Genomic DNA, 25097 nt, shown 5'->3' on the forward strand with positions numbered 1-25097 from the left:
TTTCCTTTTGTGTGTCTCCTTCACGCTCATGGTGGCGCTTTGAATTGGCTTACTTATGTCAACTGTTTTACTATCTTTTTCAGTTTTGTGGCAAGAAAAGTCCAGTTAGTAATTTTTAACGCGAATAGCTCTAACTCGTTTTCAGTCCTGTAACCAGTTCAGCAGAGAACCACTTCAGACATGCTGAGGCATTACCACTTCCGGCTTCAAACCTTACACAAATCAGCAGGATGAATAATCATAATAAACAAACCAACCAGCACATCAGTAGTCCAGCGTGTCAAAGCAGGCAGTCACTTGACAATCAGAAAGTTTAGTATTAACAGCAGCATTTTTTAATTTAAAACCAAAATACATATTTCCTTTTGTTAATGTACAATATAAATCTGCTTACAAAACATTTGCACTACACGCTTGTGCACTCGTATTTACAAGTTACAGATACTGTACAATGGATGCCTGTACTGCAAACAGTTGTGCGGCGTCATCGGCGCCGAGAGGAGGACTTTGCCCTTTCTCCATATCATGTGATGAAATGTCAGACACTGCCCCTTTCATAGTCGCCATAACACGGTTTGCCAAACTGGTTATACAGTAACACTTCCTCGCAGCAGGGCTGCTCTCAAACGAGTTTCAAATGAGCAGGAAAGAGTGGGTTACTTGGTATCAAACTTATAATTTAAAATATTTTGTTTCTCTGTTATGCCTACTATCAACTTTCTAACAGTGTCTTACCAATAGCAGCACAATCGTTGAAGTCAAAAAACGGCAATAAAAATGCAAGCACGTTAAAATATGTTCATGTAATGAAGATTTTATGATGAGCCTTTTACCACAGTAAGATGCCACACAGTCTGTAGAATAATAAATATTATTTTTAAAAAGCACATGTTTTCATTGGCGTGCACTTCTCTCTGTAGGAGAGGGCTCTGTCTGAAAAGATGGTGTGTGTGTGTGTGTGTGTGTGTGGGGTGGGGGCTTTGCGCCATTTCATAACATTGCATGACGAAAATCTGTTCGGGCTAGGCCAAAATCACAGAAATAAGTAACTCAATAGAAGACAAAATGCGCCTCCCGTAAATATATCAACATACAACAGAAAAGGTTTACTATACAGTGTTTAGAAACAGTCTTTATCCACTACTGAATAACCACAAATAAAAGAGATCCTTAGTCTAATCGGCTTCAGACAGTGAAGTGTTGGTGGTAAAACGCACTCATTTCAGGGAAAAAAGTGGGTTAGCCCTGTACTGGCAAGGTCACGTTGTGTTTAAAATTCTTCTTTTGGCTCTCCAGAGCTTACTTACACCAGTCGATAAGCGGATGCCCTGTAAGTATAGGTGCGAAATATGGTCTGTCATAGTCCTGTTAGCTTGTATTTAGAACGGTGAGAAGACCCACATGTTCCCATGTAACACACTCTGGAGAATAATAAACAGATGATTATTTAGCGCCTCGCATGCTGCAGTAGGGCTTCTCTGAACTTTCCCATGGCCTGGGGACTCTGTTATTTAATTATCACGGGAAAGGGCAGAGACTCACACCTCTGGGCATGTATACAGGATCCCTCTAAAGAGTAAATATGAGACAGAAGGCTAGCTCAGCAATCTGCCACAGAGAAAATGGAGGTCCAAATCCTGCAGATACGAATTTTATGATGTGTGAAGTGCAGAGAAGACATTTTGACTGAGTAGATTGAAAATCGTACTTTTAATTATCTATGTGAGAATGGTTATCCACATTAAAATAACCACTCGGCCACTCGAGTTTGACATGTGAGCTTCGAGTTTGACATGTGAGCTTGTATTTCACGACAGTGATTATTGTACAATTAGTCTTGTTAAAGGATGTAGAAAACTGAATATTTGCTGCTGTTTAGGCCGGGCGCTCTGCATCTGTTGTGTTAGCAGAGCAACGTTTGCTGATGTTTACACAACACACAGGATGGCCTGTGATCCGGATAAGTGTGCATTGTGGAATAAGTTGTGTCTGGCTTTGTAGAAACAGAGCCCAGGCCTGAGGGCAGCCTCCACGGATTGCTCAATTACTGCTGTCAGCTGCACGTCAGCATGTCAAGCGGCTGCAAGTCTGCTGAGAAGGCTTGAGGGGGGCTAATGGCCCAGAAAGTTACTTTCCTAGTTTTACGACATGTTTTAACGAGAGCACGTGTTACAATGAACTAAGGAGATTAACTTTAGGGGGGCGAGGCTCTTTCAACGAAAGAAAAGAAAGTGGGAAATATTACTTTCAGTGAAGAAAATGAAACAACTCACAACGGAGCGCTACAGTCTGAAGAAGGCCACAGATTCTAAACAACAGCAGTGGTTATAAATAACACCCATGCTGTGCAAGGGCGCCATGAAAACTATCCCCAAGGCGCTCGATGGTTAACAAGGCAGCGTGTAGTGTAATTAAAAAGGGGGGTAGGGTGAAGGGACGGGAATGCCTAGAAGCGGTGGGGCGTGGATACTGTCTGCTAGAATCATCATCCCTCGGGCAAAGAAAAATCTGTTGATTTAGTCACCTCTTTGGAAACGCCGTACTCCTCGGGGGGACAGTCTTGAAAGGAAACGTTCAAAATCGTAACTTATGTGTCGCTTCAAGTGCCAAACCTAAGGCACTGGCGATGGCTGTGAGACATTTGTGATACACCACCCGCGGCGCTTCATTCGCCGCCGTGTCTAAATGTACTTGGAAATAGTATGCAATGTGCGTGAATCTGCATTTGGTCCTCCTTTGACACGCAAGGCAGAAGGTGTTTATAGCGGCTTAAATAAAAAGAGTCATGTTGGAGGGTCTCTGGTGACAGCGGTTCTTTTCGATGGCAGCCCAGGTGCATACACAAATGCATGCCCCCCATTCCCACACACACGATGGATTTTAATGTGCAAATGGGCAGCCACAACCTTATCTATGGATCCTCACCAGGGTTGTGATAGGCAGGCAGGAAATAACAGTTGTCATGCTTAAATTGTGAAATTGCAGTTAAGGGGGGAGGCGACCTCTAACTTCTGGAGCTGGACCTAACTAATGCTCCTCCAGTCCCCTGTTAACGTGATATAACGGTGCAGAGCCATAGAAGGCGCGGACCCCTTTTGGAAGAAGTTGCACCGCGTCTGCGCAGCATTAACACCCCCAGAGTATTGTATTGTAATCGTATTTATATAGCGCTTACTACCCCTGACGAGGCGTTCGAAGCGCTTTAGAGTACCGGAAATGACTGCTTGAATGTTAACGCGATGAATTATATGTGGTTTGTGGCAAAGAGATTAAACTGTAATTGATGTAGAAAACGTTGCAGACTCGCGAAAAGAAAGTGATTTTTCCTAGTAGTAGTAGTAGAAACTGCCATTAAGAGAGCCTTTGGTTAGGGCGTGTGATAGTGTGGAACACAGTGAAATGTTTCAGAATACCACCCACTGTGTTCAGAGATCACTACGGGGATGGGAGGGGTGGGGGAAGTCGAGCTGACAAGCACCCACCAGGATCCTGCACACAGTAAGAAGTGGTCAGGCGCCCCATTAGTTGACCTCCCGTCTGACCTTCACCGCATATTACTACAGTCGTACGGGAGGGAAAGGGCGCCCCATCATACATACTGAAGACGACTCAGTCTGTTTTGTTAACAAATCGTTAAACAAAACACTGCAGGCCCCCAAAGTAAAAAGGCTGAAAAGCAGGTAAATCGAAAAAAAAAAAAAACGAACCATATTGTGAACTGACAACAAACCGAAGATAAACATTGACAGTAAACTAAACCAACGAGCCCTGAACTTTTAAATCTGTAGCCAGAGAGGCGACAGTGGCTGCAGCCGGATGGCCTAGCATAAATCACGTGTACTTACTATTATTTGAGAGATGATACATCTTTTTGGTTTAAATTTCACCTTAGTTGATCCCTACTTTTAGGAAGCAGTCCCTAAAATGTGTGAAATTAGCTGGCCTCTGAAGTATGCATGCATTTTTAGATGGTTGTTTAGCGCACCAAATAGTTAACTTCCAGGTGCGTGGGGCTCGCTCACATGGGGACATGCGCTTTAGAAAAAAGAAAAAAAAAAAGAAAAAAGAAAAAAAAACACATTACTTACTAATAATAATCAAACAATGTAACGTATTTCAAGTCAATATGTAAAACTGGAGATGCTATCAACAACAACCTGGGGCGAATCCTGTACAGACATATATTCGCGTGCGGCGTAATACACCATATATTTACATAAATAAAACACATACACAGTATGCAGCCTTAGAGAGGAAACTGGCCTGGGTAATGGCCAGATTCAGATGGTCCTCAAGTACACGAGGGTGGTGAGACATGATGCGACATTTAGTACGGGGGCGGGGGGTGTGGTTCAGGTGCAACGGACTGAGTTAACGTCAATCACGAACCCAGCCAGGGTTTGCAGTGGTGTGACTGCGTCCAATGTAAGAGTATGTTATGAAATGGAGGTTCTTCGCATGTGGTGACCTCAATTTAACAATGGGTTCACTGGTAACGGACCATCCTCGGTGCATTTTTCCGGATATAAACAAAGTGGTCCATCTGTTTCAATTTCGTGGGTGTGCTCTTTGTGGCAAGGCAGGGCCAAGTTCGTAAGTATGCACAAGGTGGTAGCGCAGTGCCAAGTGAGATGCACGAGGCCGAGAGTATGAAGGCAGTGGCTCCCAGTGTCAGGTATGTAGGTGCACGTACTGGCCCCGCAACATCAATTCTACAGGGCTGGGCAGTGCCAGGTTGCTAGGTGTGCGCAGGAGACTACGCTGTGCTAGGTTCGTGGAAGGCAGTTGCCCCACAATACCTGGTATGAAGGTAAGCAAGTAGTGACCCCACAGCACTAATTCCACGGAGCCAGTTCGTCAGTATGTGCGCAATGCCCCCGCAGTGCCAATGCCAGGTCCATTCACAGATGCAAGGGCTGCACCCGGGGTCACTGTGCAAAGCACATGGCCAGTACAATCCGTTCAAGTCTACCAATTGGCTCAAACCAGCTCCCGGGCCCCTCGATCTTCCCTCGCCGCCCTGCAGCTGTACAGCCACTTGATGATGCGCGCGTTGCGCTCGATGACCGAGGGCCCACTGTGGGGCTGCCCGTGCAGCTCGTCCTCCTGCAGCCCCTGCTCGCCGCTGTGCCGGCTGAAGCCGCTGTCTGAGGTGGCCATGCTGACGCTGCGCACCCTGGCTGCGGGCAGCTCGGCCGAGAAGCGCTCCCGGCCTAGCGCCTCGATGACCTCTGGCTCCAGGCCGCAGTAGCGAAAGAAGGTGTCAAACTCAGAGAAGGACTTGGAGTAGCGCGAGCTGATGTCGGACTGGGATCGGTGCACGCCCGCACCCCTCCGGGGGGAGTCTGGCGGCAGAAGGGTGCTCTTGGCGGGGACGGCGGGGGGCGCCAGGCGGAGATCGGAGCAGGGAACCCTGGGGCCCGCCTCGCTTGCCTCCCGGTGGGTGATAGTCTTGGGGGCGTCGGGCGAGGTCCCCTTGTCCTTCCCTGAGCCCTGGAAGAGCCTCCGCACGAAGCCGCCTCGGGAGGGGTCCTTGCCACCCTCGCCCTTGGGTTTCTGGCGGTAGATGAGCAGCGAGTCGGGTCTTGTCTGCCGCTTGGAGCTGCTGCGCCGGGGGATGCCGGCCTCTCCGGCGCTGCCAGGATCCTGGTTCTCGCTCTGGGCTCCCGCGTCGCGGGCTCCGCTCTGCGCCGAGCACCCTTCGCTGCTGCTCCCCGAGGCCGAGCTGAGCGTGCCGCCGCCCGTGCCCGCCGCCTGCGGGCTCTTCACGTACTTGAGCCGGTCCGCTGCCAGCCGCTCCACTGCGCTCACCCGGCCGCTGCCGCCGCCCTCCATCTGCCGCCGCAGGTAGTCGGGACCCCGGGTCAGCACCCGCACCGCCGGGGAGGAGCGGAATTCGGGGAAGGGATGCCCCCGGCCCGCGGGAGCCACCTCCGTGGGCATGTCCGTGTTGGGCGGTGTAGCAGCCGAGAGTCCCGGGGTGTACTGCCTCCAAGCCAGGTGCGTGTCCTCCTGGTGTGCAGCGTCTGGGATCTGAGGGTGCCGGAGGGACAACTCTTGGCAGCTGCTTCTGTAGAGTCTGTCCTGTACCGCGAACTAAACAGATGCACTTTTTACGACCCTTCCGCGCTGCCTTCAGCTGACACTTGTGGCTGCGCACCTCGCTGCTCTACAGCACACCTTGCAGCTGAGCCCACCTCCTGACAGCTGAGCGCAGCCTATCAGCCGCGGCCATGGCGTGGGCCGGAGAGTGTGGGCGGGGTTCAGCAGAAGCGCCTAGCAGCCCGACAGGGAGCGCTCTAATGAAATGTTTGTTTAGCACGGGTCATCAGCTCTGCCCGCCTCCGTGCCTCGGTCTGCTGGCAGCAGGTTAGCAGCCGCGATAAGGACAGTGTGTCGCCTGGCGGGGCACGGTAGCGGGTGAGCAACCCTCTCAAGGGTAGCTTTTTCCAGTGACGACTTCCTTCCAAGAGAGTTTTCTATGGAATATGGCAGTGTCGTCTCTTGTTTCTCCATAATGTTCACATTGTTGTTTTGAATAAAGAGAAAAACAGAAGAAAAAAAAGTTAATTCTATTGTTACTCCTTATTGACAATTTACATTGTCCTATATGGAACCGGTAACCTGCCACTTTACTTTACAAGGTTTCTTCCTCGAAATTCATTTAGTGGCTGGCGTGCGACTCTTTTCCACTGTGACTGTCCGACTTTACTTTATAAATAACTAAAAACACACACATGCACTGTCTATCTCTCTCTTTCGCCCCCTCTCTCTCATTAGGAAATTCTGTAACGGTTTACTTATAGGAAACGCACAGTTTTTCTTTCTGTTAGTTAACCAATACCGGGGCAAATTAGCACTTCAAAAAGGATGGCACAAATGCGTGATTTAATAGGGAACATAAAAGGCATAGATTTGTATTTGACATAAGGGACAACGAAAGAGTCAGTTTCTCTGCTTATGCTTTGCAAACTAAACACAAAGGCAGGGGTGATTGGTTGCTGCTCAGTGCTATGATGCGCTTATGTTTTTGTAATTAATTTACACTGTTGTCTTACCAAGTTTACACTTGTAGCTATTCCGTACATCAACAAATCACTCGTTGAAAGCTTATTTTCTCCGAACGCCATCTCTTTTCTGGCAATTAAGCATTTGTGGCCATTCAAGGGGTAATAATCATCTGATAATTGAATGCCTCGGAAAGTCAATTAATGTCGGATTACAAAAGAGTAGGTCGATTCCGCCTGATAGAACGACTGATCTAGTAGACGGTAATGCCATTTGTACATAATCAGGTTAACCCTGTGACCTTTTTCGGTGTAAAAGTGGCACACTACTTCTCGCAAGTGAAGGTTGGACGCATTCCTTTGAAGCCGGACTAGCCCTGTTTGGCCCCCTTCACTCATTCCTGGCATCGCTGCAGCTGTAGGAATTTCTGATAAACATTTTTTAATTTTACTCTTCAAACAGGGCAGAGTGGATGACAGGTAGTGGAAGAGGGCGTGACGAAGAAGAGAAAGCAGGGTGATCCATGGCATGTGCACAGTAATGCCAGTGAAAGAGAGAAACCGAGTGGCATGGCAGAGAGGACAGGACGAAATAATGAAGTGGAGTGACCATGAGAAGGGATACAAAGTGACAAAGGAGACAACATCGATTGGCAAGGAAGGGAAGCCAGAGAATAATCTCAAAAGATTAATGGGGATGAACCAGTCGCAGTATAGTGCAGAGCTTGTCACTGCCTTGAGTGAATACTAGCGATAGTTATTCCTCTAACTCTTGACAGTTTGTTGGATTCCCAGGGAATATGCAACATCATAAGAGATCTGCAAGATCATGTGCTTGTGTGTTCCACCCAACCCGTTAAAAACAACACAATCCAAAAAGATAAGCCTAGGAGCAGTATCAGAATTTTGCTGAGGTTGTTTGTTACTGCAGAGGATTTATTTCTTAGCCTCTTCCTTCCTTCGCTTGGCTGTGTGGTTGGTGCCATGCTTCCTGCCTTGGTAGAGGCATTCCTGGGAGTCTAAAACTATACACACTGTACAGTGTTATTGAGGTTTGGTGGTGAAACCTCTGCCTCACCTCCATAGTCCTTAGTCCTATACAGGCCTACATTGCGATGGATCTAAGTTTACATATGTAATGGGAGTTCTCTTTGGTAGGTAAATGCTTCCTTCCCTCCAAACTTTCCAGTGCATTTAACATTTTTTTATTTGCCAGGTAAAGTACATTTACTTAAGAACTTTGTATATTACCTATACATGTCCCCTTGTGGCTATTTTAGAATATTTAGTTTAGGACGTTTCCTGTGTTGCAAGGGTCTCCTCACAGTGAAGGTGTCAAATCAGCAATGGTTCAGCAGGATCCTTAGCCAATCAGTTTAGGAGTTTGAGGTGTGCAGTAGAACAGACACTTCCTGATTGAAAGATCAACTATACACAATCCTAGCATTTCATTGCGCTTTCACTATAGTTACATCTGTATTGTGGAGTTCCTGCTATGCGATGGTGTCACCTAAAACAGATTCCTAATGTTGTAGTGAGGTCACTGTTGCCGGTGGTAATAAGATAGAATATAACATAAGCATGAGTCATTGTCCATGGTTTACCAGTGAAAAAGCGGGCTATCCGCTAGTCTAGAATTTTAAGGCTCACACTTAAAATTAAGAAAAGCTCATGCAACTTCACTCTTACTGCAAAAAGTGATGTCCATGGCTTCTTGACTTCATGTGAGGATGGTAATTGTTTTTATTGATGGCCACTTGTGCATGTAGTGATTTGCAAAAATCTCCTACAAGACTTGACATCGCATAGCGCAGTATAGCCTAATATTACATTTCCCCATTTTAATACAAAAACTTAAAGACACCCATACCTCCCATTCAATGGGAAGACTCATGAGAAAACTCTTTCCCACTTGTATCTGTTATCCATTCTTTTTTCCTCTTGGTGGGAACTATTCCATCTACTCCCCCCCCACCACGTTTTTCAGCTGGTTAGTTTGGGACTGTCATGTCCCCAAAGTTTAGTTCTCTCATGATGCCAAGAAAGTCACATATTTACCCCACCAGTGTGGTTCTTCAATATTCTGACAGTTGTGTGTCTAGTAGACCTCTCCCTGCTACGTTGAATTGAAAGGTAAGCTGGTAAGTAGTTGGTTTCATATATTGGGTGTCCATTGACCCTGACCTTTCCATCATATTCGTCCCTCCTTGCTCCTTTCTTCCTTTAGTCTGTCACAAATGTGGCAATCCCGTTCCCTCACAATAAAATATTCTCTCACTGCATTTGGTTCCTGCCACCCAATGCTCAAGTGACGGTGCTCCCTGAATTGATGGACCCCCAGTACAGATCAAATGATCTCCCTGCGAAGAGTGTCCAGACATACCACTGATGCTTCTTTTAAAGCAGGGAGTTTAAATAGTGGTCGTAATCCCAGCCCCATTAGAAGAGGAATAAAGAAAAGTCAGGAATCCCTCACAACAATTGTCTCTATTTCCATACATGTGCTCTGGACAGGATCACCCATGGCCACCTTAACAAGTAACCAATCAGAATTGTTATAAATCAAAGAGAATCACAGTCCTCACAAATGACCAAAGTTACCCCCCAAAAGTATACTTTCTGCATTTTTGCACTAATTTGATGCCAGGACTGGCATTTACATACTGAGGACCCTCAGGCCGAAGCTTACCCTCTTAGATCTTAGAGCTCATCTACACACAGAGCTTAGCCATTCCGGGCCTTTTGCAATCATTAGGCTGAAACTGTGGCCGCTCAGAAGAGACATTTACCACTTAGTGCATACCCCTCAGACAGCATGCTCACCCTGCTTACGCTGTGTGGTGACACCGCTCAACTTGATTGAATTAAGACATGTTTACGCTTTATGAATCACCTCATAAAAAGAGAAACAAACAAAGGCTGTTTTTCGGATCATCAGATTTTTCACCAATAATGTAATTTCAAGCAGAATTTCCCATTTTATATAACTTGTGTTATCACAAGGATATTTGTCTAACTGTGTTTGTTACCTGGTAATCCTGCTGGTTGGTCTGCACCATTTCTGGGATCTTTTGTTTGTGGTTGTCTCCATATGTGTTTAGTGATTGTGCTGCTGCATATCGACACCAACATCATCATGGCAAACTAATAGCAAGGAAAGAATGTCAAGTGACAAATTATCTAAAGTTAAGTGCATGTAGAGAAGTACACACTTACTATTCTTCACTCCACATCTATGTACCTTGTAGGTAAATGTACATATATATAGGGCCATGTATAGAAAACCAGATTTACCTGTCAATATATATTTTTTTGATATTCTGTCCTTGATATTCTGTCCCCTCAATAGTGTAGTAATGACTTGCTTAGAGTGTTATTAATAATGCAGTAATGATAGTGATGTAATGTCCTGCTTAGAGCATTATTGAACATTAAGGGCTTGTTTACATGTGTGTGCAATACATCAGTGCCAAACATAGAACACAGGTGTGCCTCAATACATTCCACACTAACTGAACAGAGGACCCTTCACCTCTAGCTTCTCAATAAGATTGTGATGTCATTTTTCCACAAACGAAAAAGTAAAGAACTTGCACTTCAACGTTGGCACGCTGAATGCACTGGAGTGGGGTGTGGGTAGCAGACTAAACATCTCTTCACATGCTATGAAAGCACCCAGCTCCCATTGTGCTCCAGGGAGAAACTTCAAATGTGCTGTAAATCCATGGATCCCACAGTACAGAGTCTCTTGTTAGTTTGATACAAGTTGTGTTTGATCACAGGAATGCCAAGTAGCAGACTGCTATCTTAAAGGATCCCTGAGTTACTAAATGGTCTGGGGGTTGTCAGCAGGAATGGCCTTTAATCCATTAAACGTATCTCCCAAATGGCATGGGCAGATTGCAAGGTACGAGGACAGTCCACTCAAAATAGCAAAGTTGCCTCTTTCTTCATAGGAAGCTGTGCAATAGGATGCTCTGCAAAGTTTTACATAGCATACATTTTCATAGAGAGAAAGGTTTAGCATGCAGATCAACTCCTGAATATAAAGGGCACACTCTTTAGAGCAGTTATCTACATTACTGGGGTCACATCAGCTTCCAAACAGGTGATATCACAGCAGATAGCCTGTTTGTCTCTTCTTGTGTCAGGAAGTGTGAAGCACAGCCACCTCCCCCCCATGAGAGCTGACAGAGCTATAGCTAAGTTGATGTAAAGACGCACCACCCAGGCTTTGTATTCACATATTTACAAGCATTGCTTCTTCTTCCTCTTGTACGTGTTTTCCATACCATCATCATTATTATTATTATTACTGCATAGAGTTGTGACAGCGTCTCACTAACCGTATGTATAATTGTACAACAGAGTCCTAGTTACACTGACTGGGAGCTTGTTTGTAGTAAACTTATGGATTGTACTAACTTTTACTGTATTATTCATTGTTTGCCTGGGCATATTCACATCATACTATATTAGTCTCTTCGCTATACAGGAGGAAATGTATTGTTTGTTGTACTGTTGTAAGTATTGTCATTGCCTGAGGCTGGGTGGTTCCAGGGGGGAGTGCCCGTAGTGGTTCTAATATAGGAAACGGGCAGGGTTCGCTGCATGCTTAAGTGTAGGGGAAATTATAAAAAATAAAAAATAACTTGACAATAAATATTTTAAAAATATATTTACATTAAATAGTAATGTAAATTCATTGTTTATATAGTTATCTTACATATAGCACAAATCCTTAATTATTGGAACTATTAAAAAATCACTTACTTTTTAAAGTTTAAATTAAAGATTAAATTCACAACTAAAGAAATGATTAATCTTTAAGCATTAATACTTATTAAAAGTGACGTATAGGATGAATTCAAATTTATTTAGTTACATTTCTTATGCATTATTGTTGCATTATTTTTTAAATGAAAAAAGGACATTAAAATATTTTAAAAGTATACCTATTTATATTGTGCTATTTAAGGTAATATAATTTAATTCAACATAATTTCCTATGCACTTTATTCTGATTCTCTACCTCTGTTCTTTTCAATGGGAGGGTGTTGCAGTATCCATGGTTGGCCATGTGTGGTGCTGGACTTACTGCAGTCTTTTTTTGGTAACAACTTACACTATGGTTCTAGGACTAAGCAAAAGGTAGTTAACTTACTCAAAAGTGTAAATTACTAAAAAGCCTATATTTTCTTTTGTGAATCAGACCCATGATGTATGCAAAGAATTAGATCCTGATTCGCAGGTGGGCCTGTTCAATGTGGTAATTATCACAGTTGATCAAAGTTCAACACTGAGATGTCCGGAATTCATCGGCTGCGATAATTATTCCGTATTCTGAGTTTTTGGGGCATACTGCACAAAAATCTACATGTACTAATAAATATTGCGCCTTTTAAATTCATTTCCAGCAGTTTGCTCCTGCAGGAATTAAACAAAGGGTGCAATCTTTGTCACGCATGGTCATTATCAGGTGTGGTAAACATTGTACCATTTGTAATTGAAATCCCTGCTTAAACAGGTGTTTGTCAGGCCCTTGGTTAGGAAATATGAACAATGTACATTGGCTTGAAAAAGTAAAGTAGATAGTAGTAGGGTTGTCATTAGGTTTAGTGTGAGATTAGGTTTATGATTAGGGTGCTGAATAGAGCCTGGTCTATTAAGTCTAAAGTTACAGTTGCAGTTAGATTCAGGGTTAGTGTGAGGGTGAGTCTGAAGGTTACAATGACAGGATAGATCCTGAGAATAAATGTGAAAGTAAATCTGTGGGTTAAGTTTAGGGTTGGGGTATGATTAGGACTGTGAAAAACAAACCAAATATAAATGAAACCAAGAGGGCATTTTAAGGGAATTTTTAGGTCTATCAAGTCAAACATACTCACATGGAACTGGAGCAAATGAGCTTTTAGACCTCTTCAAAATCGCAGGAAGCATTGTTTGGGTTTGAGACCTGATTTAGAGGTATATGCTGCTGCAAAAAAAAAAAGGCGATGGAAGGAATGCTTGAATTAATGTCCTCCACTGGTAATCACTCTGGACTGCATTCAAGATGATCACTTTTTGCCCATTGTTCCATCCTAGGCAAAGACATGACTTAGGCAACCTATGCCCTCATTATGACAATGGCAGTAAAAAACGCCTACCGCTGTGGCGACGGCCGCCAAAAGACCGTCGCCGCACCTACCATCTGTTTGCCAAATTATGCCCACAGCCGGATTTCCGCCACAAGAAGGGCAGAAATCCGTCTGTGGCCGTACTGGCGGATGGTGGTAAGGTGGCACTGCTACCACCAGCAGCTCCATGCCAGTAGACCGTCGCCAGCCGTATTATGAAAAATAATACAGCCTGGCAGTGTTCTGCTGGTGGGTGCTGCTGGTGGTAGCAGCTCCCCATCCCATCCCCTGCCAGAAGACCCCCTGGATACAGATAAGTTGGGTTCCTGACAGGGGAGGGGGTGGGGGGGTGTTGTGTGTGTGGGTGTGTGTGCATGTATGTGTGAGTGTGTGCATGAATGCAAGTGTGTGTTTAGTGTTGTTTGCGTGCATGTATGTATGTGTGTGAGAGCGTGTATTAATGGAAATGTGAATGCGTGTCTGCGTGTAAGTGTGGATGTGTATGCGGATGTGTTTGTGAATAATTGAATGAATGCATGCATGTATGTATGCATGTATGTCTGTGTGAATGAGTGTGTGTCTGTGTGTGTGTGTGTATGGGGGAGTTTGGAAGGGAAGGGGAGCGTGGATACAGGGGGAGTGGGGGCTGTTTGGGGAGTGCTGGGAGGGAGGGGGCCTCCTATCAGTGACAGGGAAGGAATTCACTGTCACTGGTGGGGCCTACCACCCTGGTTTTCATGACGTTACAAATGCCATGGAAACCATGGAGGAAGGCAGGGTCATGATACCACTGGCAACACAATATCAGCCACCGGGCTGGCGATTGTTATCTCCAGCACGGCGGCTGCTACCGCCATGGCGGTCCGAGTGGTACATTGGCGGATTGGCTTCAGCCAACCCGCCAATGTCATAATGTGGAGGTAAGTACCGCCAGCCTGTTAGCGGTACTACCGCCACATTATCTCCGACCGCCGGGATCATAATGACCCCCCCGCCGGGATCATAATGACCCCCTTAGTCTGTGTACTACCCAATTAGGAACAGTCCAGCTCAAACTGCCAGGCCATATCCCCTCCAGTAGGGAACACAAGCATCCCCAGACAAGTTTCAACATACTTTAGTCCCATCAATAAGGTATGGCATGAGTGACACAGTGAATGCAGGACCTGCGCCTGGGCATACCTGTCACACTTAGGGCATCTACTGCAAAAACAACAAGGTGATGGAAGAATCGCTTCAATTAATTTGATTAATTTGAGCCAATAGAAATTGCTCTGAGCCTTATTCAAGACCATTGTTCCTTTGCTCACGGTGCCACTGGAACCAAGCTCTTTTAAGCCCCAGTCAGGGTGAAACTCGTTTCGGGTTGCTTGTGTTCTGGTTTAGAGAGGACCTAGCTTGGCTACTCAGGTTGGGCTGTTTCTCTTGGAACAGGGCCCAGGCTGATATGCATATTACTGGGTCTAATCTGAGGTGCTATGGCGTGTCTAATGTGAGGTTCCATGGTGTGGTGGGCAAAAGAATGATTGATTGCCAGTGGTTAGACAAATTGCAACAATTCCTCCCATCACCTTTTGTGTGCCTGATTTAGAGGTTGGAAATAATGAGAGAGTTGCCAAAATTGGGTGCTGTTCTGTACACTCATCTCTGGAATTCCCTGCTGTGAGGATTTGGCTTCATTATATGATATGTTTGTGAGGCCATATCGTGTTGCATATTCACAAATACAGTCTTGGGTCCAGTTGGGCTCATTCACTTAACCTTAAGCTCAACCGTGGGTAGCTGTGGCTGAGAGCTGTAAGGCTTAGCAAAGGAACTATGTGTAAAGCATTTAACAACACCAAATAATGAAATGAGAAAGACACAACACACAAAAGAAAGAAGACACTAGTTTATTTATAAAAAGAGATGACTTTTTATGAATTTTTAGAGACCTTGATGTACACATTTATTTCCAAAGGGATCTAGAGAAACAGATTTTAAAATATATTATCACAATCACAGTCAAGCTTGGGCCAACAAGAACTTTGGAACCTTTTGAAAAGTTTCAAACAGTTAGTTCGACTACTCTGGTCCTGGTTGGGCAACAATTCTGGCAGGAAAGAGGTCTAGATGGCCAGAGTGAATATTTTGGACAGTTACCTGCCCACCAGAGCATTTTTAAGGCAAGACTAAACTTTACAGGACTATCTGCATAGACATCAACTGTGTGGTCCTAATGCTGAGGGATACAGGCAAAAGATGCTCAAAGGATTCTTGGGTTGTGGTGTGGCCAATGGGTAAATCTTTGTGGATCCTCTTCAATCCACCTTTGAAGTGGGGCAGACTTGGCCACAGAGTTTGGGGTCCCTCGAAGTCCTCTATGTTGCAGTAACAGGCCAGCCAGTGCTGGGCTACTGGTCAGTCTTAACCACGGTTGGGGCACAAACCTTAAGCGGGGGCTGGTGTCTCTTGAGTGTGATGAATTTGGACCTGGATAGCACTTCAGAGTCAGTCAGACCTGGGTGCAACTTTTGTCTGCCTCTGATTTCTTCTGCAGTGGCTACCAACTTGACGGTTTGGACTCTTTCAGCTCTTGTGTCCCTGAAGCTGGTTTCAGTAGATCAGTCAACTGATCTTTGGAGTCACCGCTGTAGTGTGGGGCTGGGAATCAACTTTTCCATGAACCAGGAGCTAAAGGCACAGTTGAAACTTTTGTAGCCCAAAGTGAAGCCCTTCCAATGGTGTAGCCTCTCTTTGTGCAGGTCCAGGGACAGCTGCTCAGTCCTCCTTTGGTCCTTTCTCTGTTTCCAGCATGATCTGAGGATCAGAATGCCAGGTGTGCATTATTTATCCTAGGACAGTGCCCTGAGTGGACCATGCACTTACCAGCCAATGGGCTACTGGGTCCCCTCCTAGTTAGTGGTGAAGTTCCTGTGATGTGTGGCATCTGGCTATCTAAAAGTGCCACATTCTTACCCCTTTCAAGATGCCACAACACTTCCTCAGTCATTAGGAGCTTGGTAGCCCACCATAGAGGCGTGGCTACCAGAGGACTACAACCCCACAGTAAAACCTATTTTGGGGTGAGTTTTCCCTTCTTGCCCCTGTCTCTATTATGTCTGCAAGAAAAAATGCCATCCTGCTCAGGGGTGTTAGCACTACCTCCCTCTCAAAGGCTTCTTCAGCTTTGAAGCTCATCTTTTGGGCTAACACTATGAGTGACCACCCTGGGAGAGGAGGTAACACCTCACTCTGCAGCAGCTGCCTTGATTCCTGGGCAGGGGAGTCATTCACATATCTCTCTATCTCTCCAGGTGGTCAGAAAGCTTTCTGTGTGCCAGGGCCTTTGTGACGCTGCTGGGCTAACTGGATTACAGAGTGGCAACTTTCTAAAAGTTACTAAACTTAAATTGTGGCATTAAACTCGACCTGGGCACCCGGTCGGGTTGAATGCCATGATTATTTTGATACCTTACAGGACCCAGTTTGGTAGTACCGTTCAGGAGTTATCTGGGTTGGGGTGCCACCCAGAAATGGGATGTGTTAGCCAATTGGAGTAATAACTTTCTCCACAGCAAATCAACAAATTGGAAGTGTTGCTGTTAAGGCATATTAAACATATATGTCCTTCTCAACAAATGTGGGGGAGAACATTCCAAAAAAGAGGCATTTCCTTACACCTGCCCTATATAGAGCAAAGGGACTGGCTATTTTGCAGGCAGTTAAAGCTCCTGCAAGCACCTTCATTCTGAACACACTTTCAACAGACCCGAAGTTGGTGAAAATACACTATACATTTTCTAGGTGAACAGAGGGCTGGTTCTAAGGGTCATACTAAAGTGGTGCATTGTATTGTCTGTATGGTAAAACGGAAATAGATAGTTGCTCGGATATGTGTCCTGTGCTGTCTTTCTCGAATTGGAAGCTAATGAAGAGTTTTCAAAGTGGACATATAGGCCCTTATTACAACCCTGGTGGTTGGTGATAAAGCAGCAGTAATACCACCAACAGGCCGGCTGTAAAAAAAAATGGAATCATGAGCACAGCGGAAACCGCCAATAGATACAGCCACTTTAACAGACCGACCTCCACAGCGGTAGCAACAAACACCGCGGCGGTAACCGCAAACAGCCAGGCGGAAGACAACGTACCACCCACTGCATTGCACCCACCCATCCGCCACCTTTTCCGGGGAGGTACCAACGGCATCAAAAGCACGGCAGAAACAGAACACAGAAGTGAAACAACACACCTCTCGACACTCAAGGAAAAACCAGGATGCCATGGAGCCCGAGCTGCAGGTGTTCCCCATGTTGGTGTATCTTCTCATACACCAGGAACATGAACGCCGGTAATGACGACCACGGTGAGTACTGCACCTAGTACACAGAGGAGGGGGGGAAGAAAGTGACACACACACGCAACATCCCCACCCCACCCTCACCCCCAACACTATTCACACAAACACATGTACCATTAAATTTTTTTAAATATCTTTTATTTATTTTCCATACCAATACAATAAAGAACACTTGATTATCATACTTAACAATCTTAACATTTCACCCAAGCCAGCCCCACCAACTGCACTTCCATCGACCATATATCATTTTCCATTAATCATAACATTTCTGCTGTTCTGATCTTACATAATTACTAGAATGCACATATGTATATAGTAGAGGTGCAGAAGTATCAGATTCCGATGTTACTCTTGAATCGTCTAATATTGAGTCATCTGGGTGCTTCATGCAATCTAATATTGTGTCCCATTGTCTTGCCATCTCCATGGATCCTCTTCCCCCCGCAGCATCTTAATGTAATATATTTCCCTCGGCTTCAGCCCACTTTATCATTGCATTTTGCCATCTCTGAATAAGGGGGCCCTCAGCGTCTTTCCAATGGGATGTAATTTCCCTTTTGGCCAAAATCTGTGCCAGATCAATAAATTCATTAGTTGTCCTTTTAGTTGAGAGGCGGGGGTAGTCTCCTAATAACGCTGTCAAGGGGTAAATCTTCAGTTTTCTTTCCGTGGTCACTGATAGGCGTTTAAATACCTCTTCCCAATAAGGCCTTACTTGTGGACAATTCCATAACCGGTGCTCTAACCCTGCTGTTGGTTCTGGGCATCTGGGACAACTCCCAACTCCAGTGGCAAACCTATTTGCGATTTTTTGAGGGGTGAGGTATGCTCTGTGATATATATAGGTTAATTAGTTTAAAGCAAGCATTTCTGGACACTGGGTATATATGTGTAGTGATTCTAGTCCACTTTTGTTCATCTATGGGGGTCCCCAACTCTGTCTGCCATTTCAATCTAAGTTTATTCAGAGGAGAGTATGTATTCTTGTGTAAGGCTTTATAAATTGCTGAGATCGCACTCTTGTTCTCCCCTTGCGAGCAGATAATTCTACATCCTTCGTGTATAGGCGGTTCTTGTAAGCCCATTTTCCATGTCTTTTGTATTATCTTAGTGATTGCGTTATACATAATAAACATTCCTGATGGGACCTCAAATTGGTCCTGCAATTCAGCAAAGGTGCGTAATTTCCCGTTATAGTACAGGTCTCTCATTATCGTTATATTATTTATAGCAAGTTTCTTAATCCCTGCTAAGGCTTGCCCCCATGCCACATACATCAGACTTGCTATTGGCTCTTTCGGGGCATAGGGGACTACTGTGTGTGAGCGCCTAAAACTATGTTCCCAGCATATTCGCATTGAATTCAATTGCAACGGGAGTCGTGGCTGTTTGCCCCTTGGGTTCAGCAAAATGCTCAAGATATTGTCCAATGATCCATTTAAAGTATATTGCAAGTTCTGATCTGCTGGTGCTTCCCCAAGGGATCTTGCTAGCCACTGTGATTGGCCAGCCCAATAGTAAATTTCCATATCCGGTACAGCCAGCCCTCCCTCTGAGGTGGGTCTCCGAAGCGTACGCAATGCTATCCTGTGTCTGCCCGCTCCCCAAACAAAGCTAGTAATCATTGAGTCAATGTTTTTAAATACTGATCGTGGGACAACTAGGGGGAGGGTAGAGAAATAATACAACAGTCTAGACAACACTATTATTTTTAACAATGCCATTGTACCTTTGTCCGTCAGTGGGAGTCTTTTCCAAAATCGCATGTCTGATCTTAGCTTTCTTAATGCTCTATGTATATTCCCCTCTATTAAGTCGTCTAGTTTGTGATATATGTTCACTCCTAAGTAGCGAAATCTAGTAGGTGTCCAGGGCAGCCCCTGCGTGTCATTAATCTTGGGGCACCCTTGAGCAGAGGGAAAATAGAGGACTTCTGCCAGTTAATCCGCAAACCAGAGGCTTCCCCAAAACTGTCCATCATGGCCATCGCACCCGGGAGGCCAATTTCTGTGTTCCCTAGGAAGAGCAGCATATCGTCTGCATAAAGTGCAATATAATGCATCTGCGGACCCATTCGTAGTCCTTCACAATGAGTGCCTGTTTGAGCCATTCGGGCAAGAGGCTCCACAGCCATTGCAAACAGCAGGGGCGATAAGGGACAACCTTGCCTAGTGCCCCTGCCGATCTGATAAGGATCTGATATAGTCCTACCTGTTCGCACTCGTGCTGTGGGGTTCGTATATAATAATTGTGTCCAGCGGACAAACTCTTGTCCAAGGCCTAATTTCAACATTACTTTCTCTAAGTAGTCCCATCTAAGGCTATCAAAAGCCTTCTCAATATCCACTGATATAATTGCCGCTTGTTTCATGGTAGGAGGCGCTGAGTGGAGTATGGAGACCAATCGCCTTATATTCTGTGCTGTGCTACGTTGGGGGACAAAGCCCGATTGGTCTCTATGGATCAGTGTAGACATATGGGGTAAAAGACGGGCAGGCAGTATTCGACTAAGTATCTTGTAATCCATATTAAGCATGGACAGCGGTCGATAGGAGCGGAATCTCCCGCAGGTCTATCCGGCTTCAGTAGCGGGATCATGACTGCTTCCTTTGTGGATCGTGGCAGAAATCTCCTCTCCTTTGCTTCAGCATATAGGGTGCATAAGTGTGGGGCCAATTGTTCCTGGTAGGCACTATAAAACTCCACCGGAAGTCCATCTGCTCCTGGGACCTTTCCTCTGGCCATACTTTGTATTGCGGCTTTAATATCCGTTATCGAGATAGGTTCAGCTAGAACCTGTCTGTCTTCATCTGTCAATTGTGGGAGTTCAAGTATCTCCAAGTCTTCCACCTGGGAAGAACTAAGAGCTTCAGCGGGTGGGGCATAAAGCAGGGAATAATAGCTAGCGAATCAAGCGTTTATTTCCTTCTGCCCATAAATACGATTACTGGTCACATCCTCAATTTCCACTATCACTGTCTGCTGTCTCGGTGGAGCTACAAGCCACGCCAAAAGTGAGCTTGCTTTGTCACCTTCTGCGTGTTTCCTAGACAGATATCTTTTGTAATCAAACCGGTTCAATTTTCCAGCTGCCTCTGCAAGTTTTCCTTTAGTTTCTACTAGAAGAGGGGCCAGATCTGAATCAGTTAGTATCCTGCATTCAATGTCCCTAAGAGAATCTTCCAGTTTTTGGATTTCTAATTCTAATGTCCGATGCACCCCCACATTCCCATTTATGCATATTACTCTACAACTGTTTTGAATGTCTCCCATTCAATTGCCCTAGAAGATGCTGTTCCAGTGTTTAAGGCAGATAAATCCCTTATAGTTGTTGACATCAGGCGTTTGAAAGCCTTGTCTTCAAGCATATCAGCTCGGAGACGCCATGTTGGAATGCTTGGCCTATCTCTGCCCCAGGCCATAAATAAAAGCAGGGGGTTATGATCTGAAATTGTGCGGCATGAATATTCAGCTGTTACTACTACGCTTTGTATTTCAGTGGAAGCAAGGAATGTGTCTAGCCGAACATGTAAGTCGTGTAATGCGGAGTAAAAAGAATAATCTCTAACTGTGGGGTGAATCTGTCTCCAACTATCTCCGAATCTCCATTGTTGTTGCCATTCCACAAACAGTCTGGCTGTTTTTATAGTCTGGGATTGTGGCAGGGGAGGGTGTGATCTATCCATTGTAGGGTCTGTTATACAATTAAAGTCTCCTTCTATCAGAGTAGTTCGTATGAAATAGGGACCAAATTCCAGCGACAATGTATTAAGGAAGGTACTCTGTTCTTGGTTAGGTGAGTATATTCTCCCTATTGTGATATCTCTACCTTCTAGTTTCCCATTTATCAAGACAAATCTCCCTTCCCTATCTATGATTTCATGTGTCTTTTGGAAGGGCACTCCGGGGCGAATCCATATCAGCACCCCTCTCGCAAAAGCCCAATAAGCCGTTGCGGATACCTGGCCACACCATCTCTTCGCAAGGGCTTTAACTTCATGTTCTATGAAAGGTCTCCTGAATTATAGCTATGTGAACTTCCCTTCTCTTAAGTTGGTTTTATACTTTATACCTCTTCCCCATGCTATTCAAACCACTGACATTCCAGGTGGTAATTTTATAGTTCAAGGGGGTACCCATAAAGTCTTATTGTAATGCACCAGTTTGAGTATTCGCTTCTCGGTGCATCAGGGATTAATCCTCAGCAGTGTTTCTTTAATGTGAAGTATATAGTTAATGTTATGGTGATGGGTGCAAAACTCTTATAACACACATAACTAAAATCCCAACACCCAAACTCCCTTTCCCGAGGACCGGTCACTACAACTATCCCCGTACAAACCATTAAAACTAAAATTAGCATCCTATAGGTAGGGCAGCACACCAAAGGCCAAGAGCCTGCATCCCGGCACATCCCCAGTGCCCAAGCAGATTATATCATTAATCAACAGACTTATTTCTCATTTGTTTTAAAACCTTGTCCGAATTGAATATATTGCTTTTTTTTTTTAACAGAACCCCAGATGCATCAGGCAAAGCCTTCCAACTTGAACTTTCAAACTCCCCTCTCCTAGTCCATAAATCTTATATGTGACCCTAGTTTTCATAGTGCGTTAGAAACAGATATTAACTGGCGGTCTATTCATTCTCTAATACTCACAGACCCCAGAGTGTCTAGTGTTCAGATAAGGTCGTCTGATGATCTCGGGGTCACTCTGGGCATGCTGATGGAAGTGTCTCGAGAAGAAACAGAGGCGCTGCCACAGCTCGAGTCATGATCAGAAATAGCTCCATAGGTTTGAGTCAAAGCCAGGCTCCCCCCACTCATAACTGCCTCTACATCCACTGCTTCTCACATTTCTTGTAATGCCTGATGTCTTGGAGGGGCTGCTTCCATTCCGCGTTTCTTTGATCTGTTTTGATTCCTGTTGGATTTTCGGAGGGTTCTGATTTGTAGTTCTGTATCTGTTGGATCCAGAGACTCCAGCCATTCCCATACCAGTTGTGGTGAAGTAAAGAAATGGGCCTTGCCCTCATATGCCACTCTCAGTTTAGCCGGGAATAGCATTGCGTGTTGTATTCCACGCTCACAAAGCTGTCGGTTGGAGTCCTTAAAGGAAGGCTCTCTGCGTTTGTGTTTCTTTAGTAAAGTCTGGGCAAATCATGATTCGTTGGATTTCTAGCATTATTTCCCCCTTAAGTCTCGCTTGTGTTAGGATATAGTCTCTGTCTTTAAAATGGAGTAATTTGGCAACAACCGGGCGAGGTCTTGCTCCTTGGGGGAGGTCTAGAAGGTACTCTGTGAGCTCTCTCGATTGCAAAAAAGGGGGATAATCCTTCCGGTGTTACTATTTCTCTTATCCAAGTTTCTAGGACGGTCTCCATACTTGTTGCTGTCAATTCCACCTTTTCTGGTAGTCCGACCAGTCATATGTTGCTCCTGCGGGCGTGATTTTCTGCATCCTCTGCTCTTGCTTCCAATGATTTTACTTGGGAGGTAAGTTCTGCTAGGTCTGCAGATAGGGCTTTCTGGGTTGGGGCCTTTTGTTCCAGAGTTTTTTCATTTGAAACCACTCTATCTGTTAACCTACAATGATCATCTCTCAACAATGAGAGATCTACTGTTAGAGTGTCAATTTTCTGCTCAAGAGCTTCCTGGGACTCCCTGATTGCCTGGAGTATTGTGTCCAGTGTGGTCTCCTGGGTGGACGCCTTGACGTTTGCTCCTAAGTTAGGTGTTTGTTCAGGTGGTTCAACAGCGTTCGAATCATCTTGTTCCTGGCCCTCTCTTTTTTTTGGTTTACCCATCTTGTTGCTTCTTATCCTCTGTTTCTTTGGAGATCAAATGCTGTCTGTATCCACCGGTCACTAGTCTTTGTGTATTCCAAAATCCCCTCAGTTGTGCTGAATCTTCATTCCCATGAGGGTCCAGTAAACCCAGACGAGAGGGGGAGAGCTCTGTAAATCACACCTTTTTGGTCTTCTTTTTTTGTTTACTTTGTATTTTTATTTTTATTGTGAGGTCCCAGGGAGGTGTCCTGAGGCACAGTGCAGTCTCCTAACCTCCTTGATTTGCTTTACTGCCCTCTTCTCCTCTGCAGTCTGCCACTTGGGGGCCTCCACTCTCTTTGGATTTCGGTCCCTGGGGTATCCATATTCCCATCGTCGGTCCTCTGCTCCCGATACCCGCTGCGGAGAGGGCGCAGCACCTCGGGGTCGCGTGCCTCGCCTGGATCCACTCAGCGCTGCCCGTCGGTAAATTGGGTGCAATTCAGTGTGCTTAAGCTCCCTTTCTGGTCCGCCGTTCCCGGGACTGATTTATCGATTAGTCCTTATAGGCCTATCAGCATGGATTTGCCCATTTTAGAGTCTGCTGCGTTTTACTCTCCCCTCCCGCCGTCCTAGGACCTCTGACACATTTACAAGGGGTGTACAGTCACTCACGCTCACCCAGTTGTAGGAGCTCTTCTTAGTTGTTTCAGCGCTCCGGCAGCCTCCAGCTCCTCCCAGTGTCAGTAGCACGGCTCAGTTTCACGATCGAGCCGCAGCCGCCATTTTGGGTTTCTCCGGCCAGGGATTCAGTTGCTCCGTGTTACGCCGCACTTCCGTTTGCGCTCCACAAAACAACTTTTGGGATGTTCCTGGCAATTAGGACTCTGGGGAACTGTTCAGGTCTGTTTTTAGGGCTGTAGTTGACGCAGGATTTTACGGGCCCTGTGTCCTCTGCCGGGAGCTCCGCGCTAGGAGTGCGGCTTCATCGGCTGCTGGCCACGCCCCCTGGAATAACGCAAGGACAAAACAAATGGAGTAAAATTAGTGTAATATTAGTAATTTTAAGAAATACGTTCATAAAGAAAAAACAGTATGTACAATATATACAATATATACAATATATACAAAAGGTGGGACAATGCCCACACAAAAATTGTCAGTGGCCCACTGGGCCAAAGCACATAGGCCAAGGCCACACTTGACTCCTGCCTCAATACGGAGAGAACACTGCAAGGGCATCAGGTGGAAAACAGACAGGCACCTCAGGGGGACGGCGAATGGGGGGCACCTCAGCCAGAAGATGGTACAACGTCACTGGCCTGGAGGGGGCTCCATGCCCACTGCTTGGTCCTGGGGAGTGCAAGGCCACAGTCTCTCAAGTGGGTGGTTTGCCGACTGCTTGGTCCTGGCGAGTGCAAAGTCACAGCCTCTCAAGTGGGTGGTATGCCCACTCCTTGGTCCTGGGGAGTGCAAGGCCACAGTCTCTCAAGTGAGTGGTTTGCCCACTGCTTGGTCCTGGGGAGTGCAAAGCCACAGTCTCTCAAGTGGTTGGTTTTCCCACTGCTTGGTCCTGGGTAGTGCAAAGCCACAGTCTCTCAAGTGGGTGGTTTGCCCACTGCTTGGTCCTAGGGAGTGCAAAGCCACAGTCTCTCTAGTGGATGGCTTCTTTCACTTGTTCTGGAGGGGGCATTGTGCCCAGTCTGCTTCATCCTGGCAAAGAGGGGCTGAGTGGATGCCTTCTTCCACTGGTTCTGAAGGGGGCCTTGTGCCCAGTCTGCTTCATCCCAGCAAGGAGGGGCTGAGTGGATGCTTTCTTCCACTGGATCTGGCGGGGGCCTTGTGCCCAGCCTGCTT

At 45.7% G+C, this 25097-nt stretch overlaps 1 protein-coding gene across 1 annotated transcript; it reads right to left on the minus strand.

The window, feature by feature from the left end:
- Positions 1-312: 312 nt before the first annotated feature.
- FAM110C (family with sequence similarity 110 member C) lies at positions 313-6192 on the minus strand. Its single transcript, XM_069235838.1, has one exon. The coding sequence runs from the start codon at positions 5941-5943 to the stop codon at positions 4981-4983; it is 963 nt and encodes a 320-aa protein (XP_069091939.1). The 5' UTR covers positions 5944-6192; the 3' UTR covers positions 313-4980.
- Between the last annotated feature and the right edge of the window lie 18905 nt (positions 6193-25097).

Source organism: Pleurodeles waltl, chromosome 5 (genome assembly GCF_031143425.1).
Source record: "Pleurodeles waltl isolate 20211129_DDA chromosome 5, aPleWal1.hap1.20221129, whole genome shotgun sequence".
Taxonomy (NCBI): domain Eukaryota; kingdom Metazoa; phylum Chordata; class Amphibia; order Caudata; family Salamandridae; genus Pleurodeles; species Pleurodeles waltl.